The sequence below is a fragment of the Thunnus thynnus genome, chromosome 22 (genome assembly GCF_963924715.1).
Source record: "Thunnus thynnus chromosome 22, fThuThy2.1, whole genome shotgun sequence".
In the NCBI taxonomy this organism is placed as follows: Eukaryota; Metazoa; Chordata; class Actinopteri; order Scombriformes; family Scombridae; genus Thunnus; species Thunnus thynnus.
The window spans coordinates 26,070,460-26,087,410 of record NC_089538.1 but is presented as its reverse complement, the minus strand read 5'-3'; the positions used below and the strand labels follow the sequence as shown (position 1 = coordinate 26,087,410).

At 39.6% G+C, this 16,951-nt stretch overlaps 1 protein-coding gene across 1 annotated transcript; it reads right to left on the bottom strand.

Moving 5' to 3' along the window:
- Positions 1-6,448: 6,448 nt before the first annotated feature.
- Positions 6,449-16,861, bottom strand: LOC137174886 (zinc finger protein 271-like). Its single transcript, XM_067580402.1, has 5 exons — positions 16,734-16,861; positions 15,247-15,507; positions 13,264-13,524; positions 12,280-12,501; positions 6,449-11,176 (listed from the first exon to the last, which is right to left on the bottom strand). The coding sequence occupies exons 2-5, from the start codon at positions 15,334-15,336 to the stop codon at positions 10,343-10,345; spliced, it is 1,407 nt and encodes a 468-aa protein (XP_067436503.1). The 5' UTR covers positions 15,337-15,507; positions 16,734-16,861; the 3' UTR covers positions 6,449-10,342.
- Positions 16,862-16,951: the final 90 nt, after the last annotated feature.

The following is a 16,951-nucleotide window of genomic DNA, read 5'->3' as shown; positions in this document are numbered from 1 at the left end:
TAAATGGAGATAAAAAAAGAGAAAACTTTGTTGATCCCTCGGACTCACAGTTCAGAGGAGGTGAAATGTCATAAGCAGGAGGAGGAAGTCCTGGGGGAGTGATTTGTCACGACAAGTCACATGACTTTGACACCTGACACCTTTGTTTCTGCGTTCATGTGCTCCTCGGATGAAGTCATTCTTTCACTTCAGTGTGTTTATGAGCTTTTAGGTTGTAATGTGGAAACATGGACACTACTAAGAAGATGTGTTGTATTTTGACCTTGCACCAGTACATTCCCTAAAACCACTAAACCAAACCACTAATGCTGACTTGTTATCAGCATTAATGCTAAAACATAACTTTACATGAACACAGTTACAACCTAAAACCATATTACAAGTTACATGTGAGCAAAAAATTGATGTGAAATATGTGAATTAGTAAAAGTTTCTTGCCATCAACCAAACATTTACTTTTCATCTGTACCAAACTTTCCGAGTTGTTGTTTTCAACTTGAGGGGTTCCAATTACTCCGACACCACATGAATGCCAGTGAAGTCAGTGTTTACTTTTTAATATTTAACCAACATCTATCCTGAACCTTGAAGTGCTGTGAATGTCTAAACATCTTTATCAACTAATACCTTAGTTGATAAAGTATTAGTTAATAACAGAACAGTATGAAGCTGATAATAAAATTACATCTAAAAACATCTAAAACAGCCAGAAAATAAAAACCTACAGCTGACAGACATCAAATGAATCCTGAAATTAGTTCAGATTCCACATCTGGAGCTTAAAAGATGTCCAGATGTTAACCCATAGAGCATGTTAGAGTCCTTCTCTAGCGTGTCTGAGACCTTCACTGGCCGAGCTGGTAGACTTCCAGTTGGCTCTTTGATTGCTTGAATGAGATGAAATAATTTAATCATGTGGCTCCTTTAGACTTTGAGTCATTTCACTGTTCCTAGGGGCATGGTCTCAGCACCCAGAAGCTCTGATTATATATTGTTTATTTTGGCCTTGATGATGCGTCTGCCTCTCAAAAAAAAGACAAAGCTCCCTGCAGCTCCTCATGAAAACTAGAAGGTGTATGCTGCACTCTGCTGGACAACACTGAAATGCAAATGTTGATTTTAGTGTGACAATTTCAACAGTTATTAATGACTGTCTCAGTCTCAGTTCACTGCAAACTATAAACTACTGAGTGCATGTTATGTACTGAGTGGTGAATGAGTGAATCAGGGAGAGACTTTGAACACAGATCAGCCCACAAGCCCACTGTGTTCACTGGAATCCAAGTCCAAGCCAAACGCACCACTTCTGTCAATCAAATAGTGTATAAATACATCGTATTCATCAAATTCCCACACTGCAGCAAATTCACTCAGTTCTGATTAATATTTGTCCATAAATGACGTCTGCTGAGTGCACTGCAGCTGGATCGCTCTCTGGAAAAGAAGAATATATTCTTATTATTACTGCAAGTACTGTGACTGATGCAGTACTGCCTCTAGAGAAAAACTAGTTCACGCATTTGTTACTTCTAGGCTGGATTATTGCAATTCCTTATTATCAGGCTGCCCTAACAAGTCTCTAAAGACTCTCCAGCTGGTCCAGAATGCAGCTGCACGTGTATTGACTAAAACTAGAAAAAGAGACCACATTTCTCCCATTTTAGCTTCACTACATTGGCTTCCTGTAAAATCTAGAATAGAATTTAAAATCCTTCTCCTAACTTACAAAGCCCTTAATGGTCAGGCACCATCATATCTTGAGGAGCTCATAATACCGTAGTATCCCACTAGAACACTGCGCTCCCAGTATGCAGCTTACTGGTGGTCCCTACAGTCTTTAAAAGTAGAATGGGAGGCAGAGCCTTCAGCTATCAGGCTCCTCTTCTATGGAACCATCTACCGGATTCAGTCCGGGGTGCAGACACCCTCTCTATGTTTAAGAGTAGGCTTAAAACTTTCCTTTTTGATAAAGCTTATAGTTAGGGCCGGCCAGGCTCGCCTTGGATCAGCCCTTAGTTATGCTGCTATAGGCCTAGACTGCTGGGGGACTTCCCATGATGCACTGAGCTCCTCTCTCCTCCTCCTCCTCCTCTCCATCTGTATGCATTCATGTAACATCAATGCATGTCACTAACTTTGCTTCTTCCCCGGAGTTTTTTGTGCTTTCTCATCTCACAGGAAAACCTGAGTCCCGGGCCGAACCTTCGCAGTCCTTCACAGTCCTGATGGCATCCTTCCCTGGCTATTGCTGCTTGTGCTTATTGTTGTTGTTGTGATTGTTTTTCTTCTGTCCCCCCTCCCCCTTTCCCTCTCTCTTTCTCTCTCTCAACCCAACCGGTCAAAGCAGATGGCCGCCCACCAAGAATCGGGGTCTGCTTGAGGTTTCTACCCGTTAAAGGGGAGTTTTTCCTTACCGCTGTCGCCAAGTGCTGCTCATGGGGGAATTGTTGGGTCTCTGTAAATTAAAGAGTACGGTCTTGACCTGTTCTATGTGAAAAGTGCCTTGAGATGACTTCTGTTGTGATATGGCGCTATATAAATAAAAATTGATTGATTGATTGATTGATAGAGCTACTAGAACTGCTGCTAGTTCAACACTTTTAATACTAATATTCATAGTAATGATACTGCTACTGCAACTCATGTCTGATATTTCATATAACAACAAATGGATGTAGTGCATCAAGACCAATCTTCAGATATACAGTACAGTCATATGTAAACACTAAATAATTGAGCTCAAGAGCAACTAGGTAAGAGTCAAATTTGTTCGCTGTCTTGGACAAACTCAGTTTCTCTCTATCTCACACTTCTCAGCAACATGTGAACACCGTTTGTTCTAAGGATTAATGTCCTTGAAACAGTTTTACAAAGCTTCTTTCTCAAGCTGCCACTTTGTAATTGCAGTGTGAGGTTTGGAAATGTGGTACTGCTTCAACTTGTGGAAGTTGCTGACAACTAATGAGTGGATGCAAAAGTGATGATTATCCAAGTCGTCCTGAGTTTCAATAATATGGTCACCAAGATTGAACACATCCTCTGAACCTACGTTGGACCATCATGTGACTGACAAGAGAAACGCTGCACTGATGAGCTGCTGATGAAATGTTTGTGGTTTGTTGAATGAAGCGCTCTGCTGAGCAGATCACCTTGATAATACCTACAGATGGAATCATCAGACCTCCATTGTTCTTCAAGGTAGGTGGCTAGGTGGTAACATTCAGAAAATGATGCTGGTACAACAGACACCAAACTGTTTCTGTACACATTGCATGAAAGCTGCTTCATCACCTGTCAAACAACAAACCCTCCTACATACACCAGTGCATTCTCCATCAGACCCCTGAAGTGAGTTGGCAGGCAACTGTGGTCCAGTATCACACTACAGACGTCCTCAAATGGAGAGGAGACGGTGTCACAGTCATCAGCGGTACTACGGATTACATGTCCACAGCAGACAAGGAGATGTCTCATCTTGGCCTGTTGAGTTTCCAGTGTTCCCCCAGAGAAACTTGACAGTGGACCATTAGACGGCAGAAAATGCTCTGAAACTGAACCAAACTCAGGCTGTTGTTCCACCCGCCTGTAATTTGCACATGTAGTTACATAATAGTTCTGTATAGTATCATCCAATAAAAAATTTCCCTTATCCCTCTTAGTTATAACATAGCATTGTGTATTCAGTAAGTTACTTTATAGAAACATGTCTGTAAATGAGCTGAATGAATGTTGTGCAGAAAAATGCAACATACAGAATTCTGTGTACAGATCAAAATTAATGATGTGAGACAGATTAAATGTCTTCAGTCTTAGTCTAAATAAAAGCACTTTGATAATAAAGTAAAATAAAAACAATAGTTTACTTGTATTTACTTGTTTAATAATAATAATAATATCTTAAAACAGTCCATCTTCTCTTTGCTTTAAACACATCAGTATCTGATGACAGAAAACATTTAGTTCATCCTGCATGTGAAGTTTTCGTTGCTGTTGCAGAATGTTTCCCCACAAAAGTGTCCCATGAACATTTTTTATTTTCAAATGTAAAAAGAAAGGTTTAAGTAGGTTTGTACACACAGTACATAGAATTTATGTTGTTGTGATGCATAACGATCAAAAATATACAAAGTAAGAGAAAATACACGTATCACAACAGTCAAGTGAATATATAATCAACTACAACAATGTACAATAAAGATAAAAAAAATATCTTTTAAAGAAAAAATAAAAGAGTTTTTAAAGTTTAAGAAGAAGAATGTAATGTATAACATGTACTAGGCTCCATGTTGGATGTGATGGGTTCATAGATGATGATATTTTAACTTTCATATAACATGTAGGTGGATATTTATTAGGCCTCAGTTATCTTCATATCATTTAACTTGTCAACTCACCAGGTTCTAAACATCAGAGAACATGAGGCTCTTTTTTAAATGTCTGAGTCAAATCACCTCTGAATGACATGAAGCCTCTGAAGCTTCAGTTCAAATGAGTCAAATCAAGTAGATATCTTTCAACGTTACAGTCTTTTTAGTGCCAAAGTTCCTCTTTTTGTTACTATACTTCCACCTGCAGCTCAACAGGGAAACACTGTCCGAGGAAACACAAAGAGGGAATTTGATGCTAAAAAGACTGTAAATGTGTCAGATATCCACTTGATATGACTAACTCAGACTGATGAAGCTGAATAGAAGCTTCACACAGACTTTTAAATGACTGTGTGGACACACTGTGGATTTTGGCCTCCATCACTTCCATTAAAGCACATTTGAAGGATCTTTTAATATCCAGTATGAACAGGAGGAATGATTACAGTGAGGAAAACCTCTTTCACTGTTGTCAACTTCAATAGTTATAATGTTAGTTATTGATCCTGAGTCAACATTGATTGAACCCAGATCTCATTTGAAGCTTTGGATGAGTTGATTAATGGAGTTTGGTGGTTTTTCTACATCAGGACTGAGCTCATAGTTTCCTACTGAACACCTGAAGTCTCCAGTAATGAACCAGTTTACACACAACTGACTGGAAAACCTCAAAGCTTTAATGGGAGGATGATGAAGTGGCGACACCTGCTGGACAAATCTTCATGATGCACTTATATGGAATGATTCAATGCAACTTCCTGTTTATCATCTTTGGTGATTTGATTCATTATTTAACATTATTAAAAACACAGAAACTGGTTTATAAAAAGTATACTAAAGCCCCCTTAAAATAGGCCTAGCGACGTCCCTGCTTGCTGACAACATGTTCAGCAACAGATGTTCACAGACATTCACCACAACACTCCACAGCAAACATGTGGACACACAGGACAATCAATACAGTATGTTGGTACATGTGTGGATATAACAATATGTGTCTGTTTGCCACTAACATCATATTTAGTACCATTCTGCTCATTTCACTCTCAAAATACAAAAGCCACTATCCAAAATGCAAAATTAGAAGTTATTATTAGAAGTAATTGTTATAAGAAAAACAGTGTCTGTTTGTGTCAGAGATAAAACTCACCTGTCCACGGACAATCCCTTTGATTGGCCAAGATGCCTCTCTGGGCAGGCAGACCAAAACTTTATAATTGTCTCTTACCTGAAAGATAATGCTAGTTAGAAGTGTGAGTTGGAAAACATGAGTCATGAGTTAACAATCAAAACCAGGAGAGCCTAAACCAGCAGCTCTCCACCACTTGGAACTATCCAGATCCAGACTCCAGCCTACTCACCACAGCACTTCCAGCTCCATACTCTGCAAAGAGGCAACTCCAGGGAGCAAACGTTGTTTCTACAAAATCTCTGTTAGCTTGCTGTAACCTGATGCTTTCATAAATGGTAACTTCAATTGGGAATTCAGAAAAAAACTGTTGTACCCTTGATTTGACTCGCTGCTTCTCAGGTCACATCTCATCTATCAGGTCTCTCACACCAAACTAGGCTACATAATAGAAAACTTAGCCTTGTTTACCAGCTTCTCCTTTCCTTCGTGTCGTGTTTGTAATCTGTTGTAGTTGTGTTGTTTAGTAATAAATGTGTGTGTAACTAAAAGTGAACAATAATGATTCATACTTCCCTCTTAAAATCATAAAACCATTTGAGTTCACAAATTCCTACAGATGTGTCTCAGCCACCTCATTGAATCTGGGTTCTGGCTGCTCTCTGCGGTAGAGAATACCAGACTTTTAAGCAGCATTTGGATGTTCTCAAAAAAGAAACATCAAAACCAAAAAACAAGGAATCATTTCATATAGTTATCACACAACAATCTACCTTCATCACTCTACTGCAAAGTCTGATGAATGAGCCACAAACCTTCACTTTTGGCTTGAAACAGGCATTTATTCTGGTAATAACAAAATTATATCATCAGGTCTCACACAGTCAATTTCATGGTAACAAAGTCCAGAAAACACTAAAATAAAGAAAGAAATAACTGAGCCAACTGCTGGTTAGTGAGTTACACAAAGAAGATTTAATATGAAGATAAGATCAAGCGACCAAAGACACAGTGTGGTGTTTTTAACAGGGACAGGAAACAGCAAACTGGTAATGGAGTTTGGAGCCCAGCAGTGGGCGCTCATGTTACACACAACACACCAGTCCCAGTGGTAAACTAATAATAATACATTATCACAAGATTAACAAAATATTATAGTAAATAACATGATATTCAAATAGAAAGCACCAACAGTACATTTGATTGACAGTAATAACAGCAGGAATTGGCTAGTAATGGCAAGTGGACTCATTAACTCTGTCGCATCAAAACGTCAGTATAAGACAAACCAAATAAAAAATGAAATAGTGTCCAAAGCAAGTTACCCAGAATTTCCCTCATTAGCCAGTATTTTACCTATATGACTTTAGTTAACTAAATCCAAAAATGGTCCCCAAACCTTTTTACAAGTGTCTTGTTTATCCTTGATTATATATGTTATCTATTCCACAGTCAGGCGAGAGGACATTTCCCTGAGCCAATGGCCAATTCTAGGCCTGTTCACGCTTTTCTGCCAAGAACTATCATACACTTTTCTTGCATATCCATCCTCAAAAGTGCTTGTAAATTGTTCTTTAGATACGGATTGGATGGTTATAGCCCCAGGATATACACTTTGGGATGGAGAGACAAATTTACTGACACTATTTGAGATATCAGATGGGATACCGCCTTCCAAACGTCTTTTTCACAGTCCCACAGTGAAAGAGTCCTTCTACAGTGATTGTAGCACATATCTAGATTTGTTCTATTAAACTTATTTCACTTAGCAGGATTTACATATATCCACATTAACCAGTTGTATTGTAAAAGTGTTAGTTGAGTGTTCACAGTCTGTGTCTGAGCCTCAGTAAAGATGCTATTCCACTCGTCCAGTGATATATCCTCCTGGGTATCTTCCCTCCAAGAATTCGGTTTGTGCACAGATGATAGGACTGACACTAGCATGTTGTATAGAGCTGAAACTCTGCCCTTACCATTACCATTATGTGTTGAAATCTTATTTTCTAGAGTGGACAGAGGATTCTCTTAGATTTTGGTTATGAGCAGCTATGAGGAAGCTCCTTAGCTGTAAATATTTACAAAATGATTTTTTAGGGAATATAGTTCACCTCAGGTTCTTCAAATATCATAAAAATCTTATCTTTATACAAGTCTAGAACTTTCCTCAGACCCTTGCTGGCCCAGACAGAGTTTTCCATAAGCATCAGCTCTTTGCTGATGGCCGAACATTAAAACATTTCTGGCTGACTACTTTCTTACTGTTTTTTTTTCCCATAGAGTTGCCTTTCATCCAATTTAGCAGAGCCAACGTCATGAAAGCAAAAGATCACTGTCACCCACTGCTTTCCCATTTATTACCTAGACTGTTAGACTGTGGCAGCCCGCCACAGTTTCATAATGGACCATAAATATTATTACTCAGCAAAGCATCTCTCACTCCCAGTCAGTCAGCTGGTACCGTACCAGCATGGTGATGTTAAACCTTGTGGTACTTTTGATTTTGTTGTCGGGTTTGTCTGAAGGTGAGTTGTGAAATGATTCAGTTTTCACTCAGCTGCCAACACCAAAGCCCTGCTGCGGCTGCATACAGGTAGCTTTAGCTACTAGCAGCCAAGCTAACCAGCTAACCATCACAGCTCTGAGTTAACACGAAGCTACAACTTCAGTATGTATTATTAAACCGATAAGGAGAGGAATTCTTGAAAGATAGAGTGCTTACAAGTGTATTTCATTCAATCAAAAAAAACACAAAACAGTTCAATATTGTCTGTTCAAGTGTAGGTTTACAACAGAGGACAACAGCACGACTGACTATAAATGTTAAAATCTTGTCTTAATGTTCTCTAAGAGCAAAACTAGCTGTATTTGAAACAAATGGCTCATTATGGTTTCCGTGCTGAGTGCAGTGAAGTCGACTGGACTCATTTTGAACCAGACTCCTCTGCTGCCGCCCAGTGTGGTTAGTTTTTTGGCCACTTACACCGGCTGTTGCCCAGTTAGTGTCAAGTTAGTTAGTGACTGTCAGGCTTCCCCACCTCTAAGCTGACGGCATGTTCAGTGGCACCCTGGAAGTTTGAACTGATATCTCTGAGCACAGTGGCACAAAACTTTAAACTTTCATCAACTAATGTTTTGTCCTCCTGTGAAACAAGCAGATACAAGTGACACAACACAATTTTAGAAAAGTTATAATTAATGTGATGTCTTCAAATGTGACATTTTGTCCAAAACCAAATATATTCAGTTAACTATCATTTGAAACCAGCAAATTTTGTATTTTTCCTTAAAAAAATATTATCCAGTTATCAAAATAGTTACTGATTAGTTTTCAGTCAATCACCTAATTGATTTTTGTTTGTTATTCAGGTTAAAGTAAGAAGAAGAGGTGGATCTGTCGGGCAACTGAGTAAGGTGGAACCCGTGGAGGAAACACTGGGACCTTCAGAGTGAAAGAGTCCGCAGAGGAAAGCACAGCCAAGCAGCAGAGAAGGCAACAAATCAGCCTATCATAGGGGCAGAAATGTTTATTTCAGGCCAATATTTCATTTTAAAGCCTTTATCAGCCCATACCGATTCTACCATTCAAGTTCTTCAATGTTCTTCATAGATCTCGCCTATTAATTTCGCTCTCAAAGTGTGCCAGATTGATGCATTTAACTTTAAAGTGTACAAAATTTCTTTCTGGATGAGCATACGCCTGGACCCCCTTAGAGGGTCCGGGGTCCACCCACCCTAGTCTTACAAAATCCTGTGGGAAACACTGCACGTGCTTGTCAGTCACACAACCATTAGGCAGCACAGGTAACGAGGCCACAAATTTGCAGGGTTTGCCAAATAAGTCCAAATGGATTTCTGCTTTTTCTCTGGCAAACAAAATAGACACATGGCTTTTTGTTATTATGAACTGCTTTTCATACCGATTGTAACACGCTGATTCATTGACGGGGAGTTTTGTTTTAAAACTCTTTTTTCTTGCCCATCTTCTCTTTATTGCTGTTAAAGTTAGTCATGCCACTGAAAGGTATAATATATGACTTTTCCACATTATAATGTCTAAAAACAACTAGACCTTTATTATATATTATGTTAAGTTACATTATCCCAAACGTTTCCAACAATGTTCAAACCCAGAACAATCCGTAATTTTAACCAAGGTAACAGTCCGCCTGTCAATGGCGTCATATCCCCTCCCCAGCAGTACAACCTGTACTTAGTTAGGATCTGTCTACTGTCATCAGCATAAAACAGAGACTTCACCTCTCTATCTAGGAGGGAGAGGCCAGGAGAAGCACGTTGATCCAACTGAACAGCAAGTTCATTTTCATAAACATTAAATAAACTTCGACGTAAATTGCAACCCTAACGGGAACACCTCTTCTCTTGGTGAAGAATACCGGGGTCCATTGGGCCCTGGCACTTTTGTGCTCAGGTCCTAATAATCTCTATAAGAACAATTGGTTCCTCACACTTTCAGTGCCAGGGACCATTAAGCCCCCTGGCACTTTGTTGCTCGGGCTCTAAAAATATTCAGGGTAGAAGTTAAATAAGACTACCAAGTTGCATTTAATCAGAAACAGACAATCACATAGCTTAAAATTTGATTATGTGTGCTGCTAATGGCATAAAAGTTGACTCTAAAGTTACTTGTCATAACCCTCAGTTTGTAGAGAAGCTCAGAATAGAACAACAGTTATTAAGGCAAGGAGAGGACGCAGGAGGACACCGCATGGGGACAGTTCAACATGATGCTGAGTGACTGTGTTAGTAGATTTTTAAATTCCCATGAGCAAAAGTTTTCCCAAGTTGCACACAACAGTACAGTTTCTATCCAGTGTGAAATGTGTCAAGGTTTATTTAGATTGCTGTTTGCAGTGAAAGTTTTCCCACATTGGTCACAGCTGTACGGTTTCTCTCCAGTGTGAATGTTTTGGTGACCATGTCTAGTGAAAGCCTTCCCACATTGGTCACAACAGCAGAGTTTTGCTCCAGTGTGAATGCGTTGGTGTTTTTTTAGATCGCTGTTTGTGGTGAAAGCTTTCCCACATTGCTCACACCAGTATGGTTTCTCTCCAGTGTGGACATGTAGATGGAGTTTTAGATGACTCTCTTGATTAAAAGTTTTCCCACACTGATTACAGCTGTATGGTTTCTCTCCAGTGTGGAGACGCTGGTGCCTTTTCAGATCACCATCTTGTGTGAAAGTTTTCCCACATTGATCACAGCTATATGGTTTTTCTCCAGTGTGAATGCGTTGATGCCTTTGTAGATTACAAAGACGAGTGAACGCATTCCCACAGAGATCACAGCTATATGGTTTCTCTCCAGTGTGAATGCGTAGGTGGTTTTTCAGGGCAGTGCCTGTCTTAAAATCTTGCCCACAGTGGTCACAGCTGTACGGTTTCTCTCCAGTGTGAATGCGTTCGTGGCATTTTAGATGACTCTCTTGGGTGAAAGCTTTCCCACATTGGTCACAGTTGTACGGTTTCTCTCCAGTATGAATACGTTGATGGATTTTTAGAGTACGTTCTGCAGTGAAAGCTTTCCCACATTGGTCACAGCCGTGAAGTTTCTCTCCTGTGTGAGCTCTCTGATGAATCTTTAAATAAGCTGATGTCGTAAAGGTTTTGTCACAGTGCTGACAGCAGTGACGTTTGAGTTGCTTTCTTCCATTTTGTTCCTACAGCAACAGAAAAACACAAAGAGAGACAGTGAGATGACGTGGTGGATCACGTGATCTAAAACCATAAATAACATTTAGATCATGTCTGCGGAACATAACCCACAGTGTTCAAGTTGGACTTAAGTATTACTACCCGGCTGCAGGGGCGAGTCCATAGAGGGGACACTGGACCCTGACTTTTCTTTATTATTAGTCAACAAAGCTATTATAGATTTGCATTATGGGAAATGCATGATCCATTTTTAAAATAAATCTAAAAATAAATTGTTGCACTGGCATCCATATTTGACAGAACAAAATTTTTCAACCAAAGTAATTGAATAAATAGCATAAACTCAGCAAAAGTATCAAATCACTAACATGGACTCTACACATACACAAACCAGCCACACTGGACTTGAGGTAACATACGTCACAGCCAGTCTCTGTCCCTTCAGTTAGCCAGATCTTAATAAATCCACACATATTATCATTCAGAGCAAATGTTAAGTCTTTCCAGTATTTTCATTATTTCCTCGTACCAGTAATCCAGTGTGGAACCGTCTTTAGAGATCTAGTGTTAAGAATCACTTTTCTTGCTACAACAACATCCTCATCAGTTTAGGATTATGTCTATTTTTAGTACTGTCAGCTGCCAATATAGAGTGAGCTGGTGACATCAATAAGTTGTATCCAATTATATGGATATTTTTGTCCGTCGCGTGCCCCCCCCAGATAACTTCAGGGTTGCAATGTATGTGTTAAAGGGTCCATACATGCTCCTCAGTAACAGTGTACAATGCAATATTTCCTATCATCTATCTGTTGCTCTGGATCCTTCTGCTGTTGTTTTCTGATGTGCTGTGGAGAACGATCTTGTTCTAAGTTCTAAGATGCTTCTGAAACGCGCCGGCGGTGGAATCGGATACATTGATGAGAGTGGCCGCGATCAGCTCCAGCAGCCGCGTCGCAGCCCGAACGCGGCGCACATGCGCCTGGTGGAATTTAGGGGTGAGAGCTTTTTGTAGTTTTTAAACTACTACTTTTGACCCTCCAGACTCGTCCTCGTGTCTTTAGTCTCGTTATGAAGCCGGTTTCATCATGAAGTCCTGAACACTGACCTGTTTATCGGCGGTAGCAGAGGGTGAACCTGGTTCTTCTCTTTTAACAGGGTTGTTGGTACAATGCTCTGGGTTGGTGAAATCCAGCAGGTCTCCTCTCTGACTGATGGACTGTTCTTCTTCTTCTTCTTTTTCCTGTTTTATGTCGGGTAGCAACCAGTGTTGAGGTGCATTACTGTCACCTGCTGTGTTGTTGGAGTGTGAACCAGAGTTTTCTGTCCCCTTAAACAAACAAACACAAGAAGAAATAAATAAAATTGAAAAAAAAAAACCACTAAATTCTTTCGTTCAGTCCAGTTTCTTTTTGGCAGTGACAAATTAAATCCTGCACTGATTCTTCTATTTGACAGTGGTCACTCACAAGAACCTCCCGCCAGGCCTAAAAATGTTTTTTTTTTTATGCCAAAAATAAAACCAAATATCTATTTATTCAGAAATCAATATTGTTTGGGAGTCTCTGTGCAGCGCTGTTCCTAAACTTGAGTCAACCTCTGTGTAGTTTCCTGGGAAACTCTTGGTAGCGTAGCTGCTTTTAAGGAATAGGAGAGTAATATGTATGTGCGTAGCGGAGCGGAGGAAAAGGTTAACAGGAAGTTGTCAATCTGGCAGTAAATGTACAGTACAGACTACAGTGTGTCAGTTAATAAATGCTGCAACTTCTCAATGTTTCACCAAGTGCTGGAAAAGTGAAGGGAGTTAGCTCCAAAGTTAGCAACAATGGGTTAGCCTAGCCTGATTATGCTAAAAAGAGAAAGAGAGAGAACAGAGAAACGTGGCTGCTGAGACTCCTGACTTTTGCATTTTTGTAGTTTTTAAAACTGAAAAACTCAGTGAACACAAAGTCTGGAAGTGTTTTAGTTTCCTTTTTTCAGACTTTCTCTCCAACAACAGAATGAACAGATGATACACGGACCCTCCAGACTCGTCCTCGTGTCTTTAGTCTCGTTATGAAGCCGGTTTTATCATGAAGTCCTGAACACTGACCTGTTTATCGGTGGTAGCAGAGGGTGAACCTGGTTCTTCTCTTTTAACAGGGTTGTTGGTGTGGTTCTCCGGGTTCTGGTTCTCCTCTATTTTGATCTTGTAGTGGTCCTGGTCTGTGAAATCCAGCAGGTCTCCTCTCTGACTGATGGACTGTTCTTCTTCTTCTTCTTTTTCCTGTTTTATGTCGGGTAGCAACCAGTGTTGAGGTGCATTACTGACACCTGCTGTGTTGTTGGAGTGTGAACCAGAGTTTTCTGTCCCCTTAAACAAACAAACACAAGAAAAAACAAATAAATATTAAAGCTGCAGCGTTGGTCGGGACCTCGCACTCTGGCCCGTCGGGATCAGATCATTTTGCTTTTTAAAAATGAGAGATATTTCTTACAAGTGTGGTGTGCTTTTATTTTGAAAGACTGATTGACAGGATGAGAATGTTCTGCAGACATGCCTGTCTTGCTCACACCTGTGTCGTCAAAATCATGCAAGTTTTGGGCCCATTCACTTGAATTTCAATTAATAAACAAAACTCTTGATGAGTTTGTGTGTAAAATAAATTATTTTCCTAATTTTCATCAAGTCTATTTTTAGAAAAGTAAAGACTTTTAACCCACATGAACTGGTCAAAGCTTGATTTGAATGGAGAGTGTGAGCGAACCCACACCTTTATGAACATTTACTGCTTCCACATAGTTTTAGATACAAACTTCATTTGAACTTTAAATGAGTTACAAGACTTTGACCTACAAATCTTGAATTTACATGTTTTTTCTATCTTTTATTGTTTTTGAGATATTAGAGTGTGAGTTTTAAAGTCTTTTCTTGCTCCTCCTGTGATTTTATAATGAGTGTGTATTGCGGAATGTTTCACAGCACTGAGGGAGTGACATCACCAGGAGCAGTTGGAGAGGAGGATTTTAGAGTACGCTTCTTGTGAAATATCCTCATAAATCCCATGACTTTGACCAAATCTTACATTAAAAATCATATTTTTTAGTAGGACATTTCATTGTGAATCCATTGATACAGGTTTGAAAGTGGTCAGACTTATAGTTTAGACATCAGAAGCCTCTGTTTGACACAAAGTTCATGCCCATAGATTGCCTCCCCATTGGTTTACATTGTAAGGTGTGATGTGGCACTGCAACTTTCAGGGCTTATAAAATCCAAACCATTCAAGTTTTTAACAACTTTTTTCAGCACAGTGTCACAAGTCACCTATTAAAGCTTAAAGCTGATACCATTAACGCCCTCGGAGGAGATAGCGTTTGATCGGAGGCCAAAATTGGGGCAAAGTCTTATTTTGAAAGGCTAGTTGTGGACTTCCTGTTGGATTTAGGTCGGGGTGTCAGTGTATGATTTGTAGGTCTTGATGAGACAAATAATTGAGTTTTGGTTTGATCTCTCTACAACATTCCTGTGGGCCGTGGCGGCCATTTTAGTTACATAGGTGGCGCTAGAGAGCACATTTTGGCACTTTAGGGGTTAATTTATACATTTTATCAAATTTTTCACCAGACCTGATGTGCATGCCAAATTTGGTGAGTTTTAGAGCATGTTTAGAGGGTCAAATTAAGGGTTTAAGTGGCGTAATAATAAAGAAAGAAACAAACACACGAAAAACAAGAGGGTCCTCGCCCTTAGGCTACTGTTTTACAGTCGTCCTCTGCCTTTTCCTCTTTATTGATTCTCGTTCAACAGTGTTTTTGTCAGTGACAAATGATCTGCTGCACTGATTCCTCTATTTGACAGTGGTCACATGATCCTGACGGATGGTTGCCTATTAAGTGCAGTGTTTTATTTAGTTTGGTGTGTCCTACCCTCAGCCTTGTTAAGATCTTCTAACTAACCTCACTGTGTCCCTCTGTAAGCTGGTATCCACATAAATGTTATCATAATATTCATATTTTTAAATCTGTACAGTGTTTCATATATCTCATTAACTATATCCTGCCAAGGTTTTATCATGAAGTCCTGAACACTGACCTGTTTATCGGTGGTAGCAGAGGGTGAACCTGGTTCTTCTCTTTTAACACGGTTGTTGGTGTGGTTCTCCGGGTTCTGGTTCTCCTCCATTCTGATCTTGTAGTGGTCCTGGTCTGTGAAATCCAGCAGGTCTCCTCTCTGACTGATGGACTGTTCTTCTTCTTCTTCTTTTTCCTGTTTTATGTCGGGTAGCAACCAGTGTTGAGGTGCATTACTGACACCTGCTGTGTTGTTGGAGTGTGAACCAGAGTTTTCTGTCCCCTTAAACAAACAAACAAGAAAACACTAAATTCTTTTGTTCAGTCCAGTTTCTTTGAGCATGCAAATTTTAAGCATATTCTTTAATCAATAGTCAGCCATGTAAACAATTTATTATTGATTGATCATTAACATTAAATATGCTGGACACTTTCCCGTTATAAATCATGTTAACATGACATGTTTGACACAAAATCATAGTAGGCTACATTAGTAAATTAACTTATAGAACAGATCAAGTTACTTGAATGATAAATTTAATAAAACAAAGTAAAGATTTAATTTTAAATGACGGTGCTCCCACTCTGATGTGTCGCCGTCTATTCAACAAACGGTTGCAAAGTTTCATTAAAGGACATGATGAGATCAGACTTGAGGTGTTGGATATATCTAACAATTAAATAACATTTAATCCAAACAGCTGCAACCTTCATCAGTAAATAGCCCTTAACATTATTTTATTAATGTAAAGCAAGTAACCCCGAGACAGAGTTCAGTCTGACTGATTATATAGAATTATATAATAATGATGGAGTGACGTGTGTGTTAACTGTTGCTAACGTTAGTCCTGCTGCTGGAAACATGTCTGGGGTTTAAAAGTCTCATTAGTATTCACAAATAAATGCAGAGTGGTTTGTATCTGTGCCTCTGATTTACCACTCATATGTCATCATTTGTATGTCAACTCTGCGTTTTTAGATGTAAATATATTTGTGAATCTCCACATGTTTGTGTGGATTCTTCTGAAACTGTTTCTGCTGCTGTTGTTTCACACAAAAATCCACTAATGAAGGAAGGATGTGACTCGTAAATGTCATGTAGCGATTTGAGATCCCATCTGAATTAATGTAAACTGACTTGTTGAATTAATAATGAAAATAATCGTCAGTTACAGACTAGGAACTAGAAGACTGAAAACATCATTAGCCTCTTAGCTTCAGCTCCGTTAGCATTAGCTCCTTTAAAACTACCGTCTAAGTCTGAATTCTATCAAACTCAGGTGGAACAAAAAGTAAAGAACCAAACATTAAAGTTAACATTGAGCTAAAGCTACCGCTAACAGTTAGCTGTCCGGAGCTAACAGCGGCTAATGAGCTAACGAGTTAGCACCGGAGCTAGCAAAGCATGCTAACGCAGGCGCAGTTCGGGCTTCTCTTCGCTTCTGTTCGTGCTCGCTTCGGGTTTTCACGTAAAACAGACACTTTAATGTGTCCATGGTGTGTTTTTACCTGCAGTCCTGTCGCTTAAAAGCTGAGAAATAAGCTCGTCTGTTAGCGCAACAACACAATTATCCCGCCGTCAGTCCGACATCACAGAGAACCAACGAGACTTCCGGTTAGCTATAATTCCCGTTAAGTTTTCAGTTACTGAGATAAATTCGCCCCGGCCTAATGGCCAGGAGGGGGACAATCTAACCTCGACTCTTAAACGGTGAAAACCTAAAACC

Coding starts and splice junctions, on each gene's coding strand:
- LOC137174886 (XM_067580402.1), bottom strand. CDS start 15,336: ATGGAGGAGAACCAGAACCCGGAGAACCACACCAACAACCGTGTTAAA. Junction 12,502..13,263: donor CTGCTACCACCGATAAACAG/GTCAGTGTTCAG, acceptor TGTTTGTTTAAG/GGGACAGAAAACTCTGGTTC. Junction 11,177..12,279: donor CTGCTACCGCCGATAAACAG/GTCAGTGTTCAG, acceptor CTGTTGCTGTAG/GAACAAAATGGAAGAAAGCA.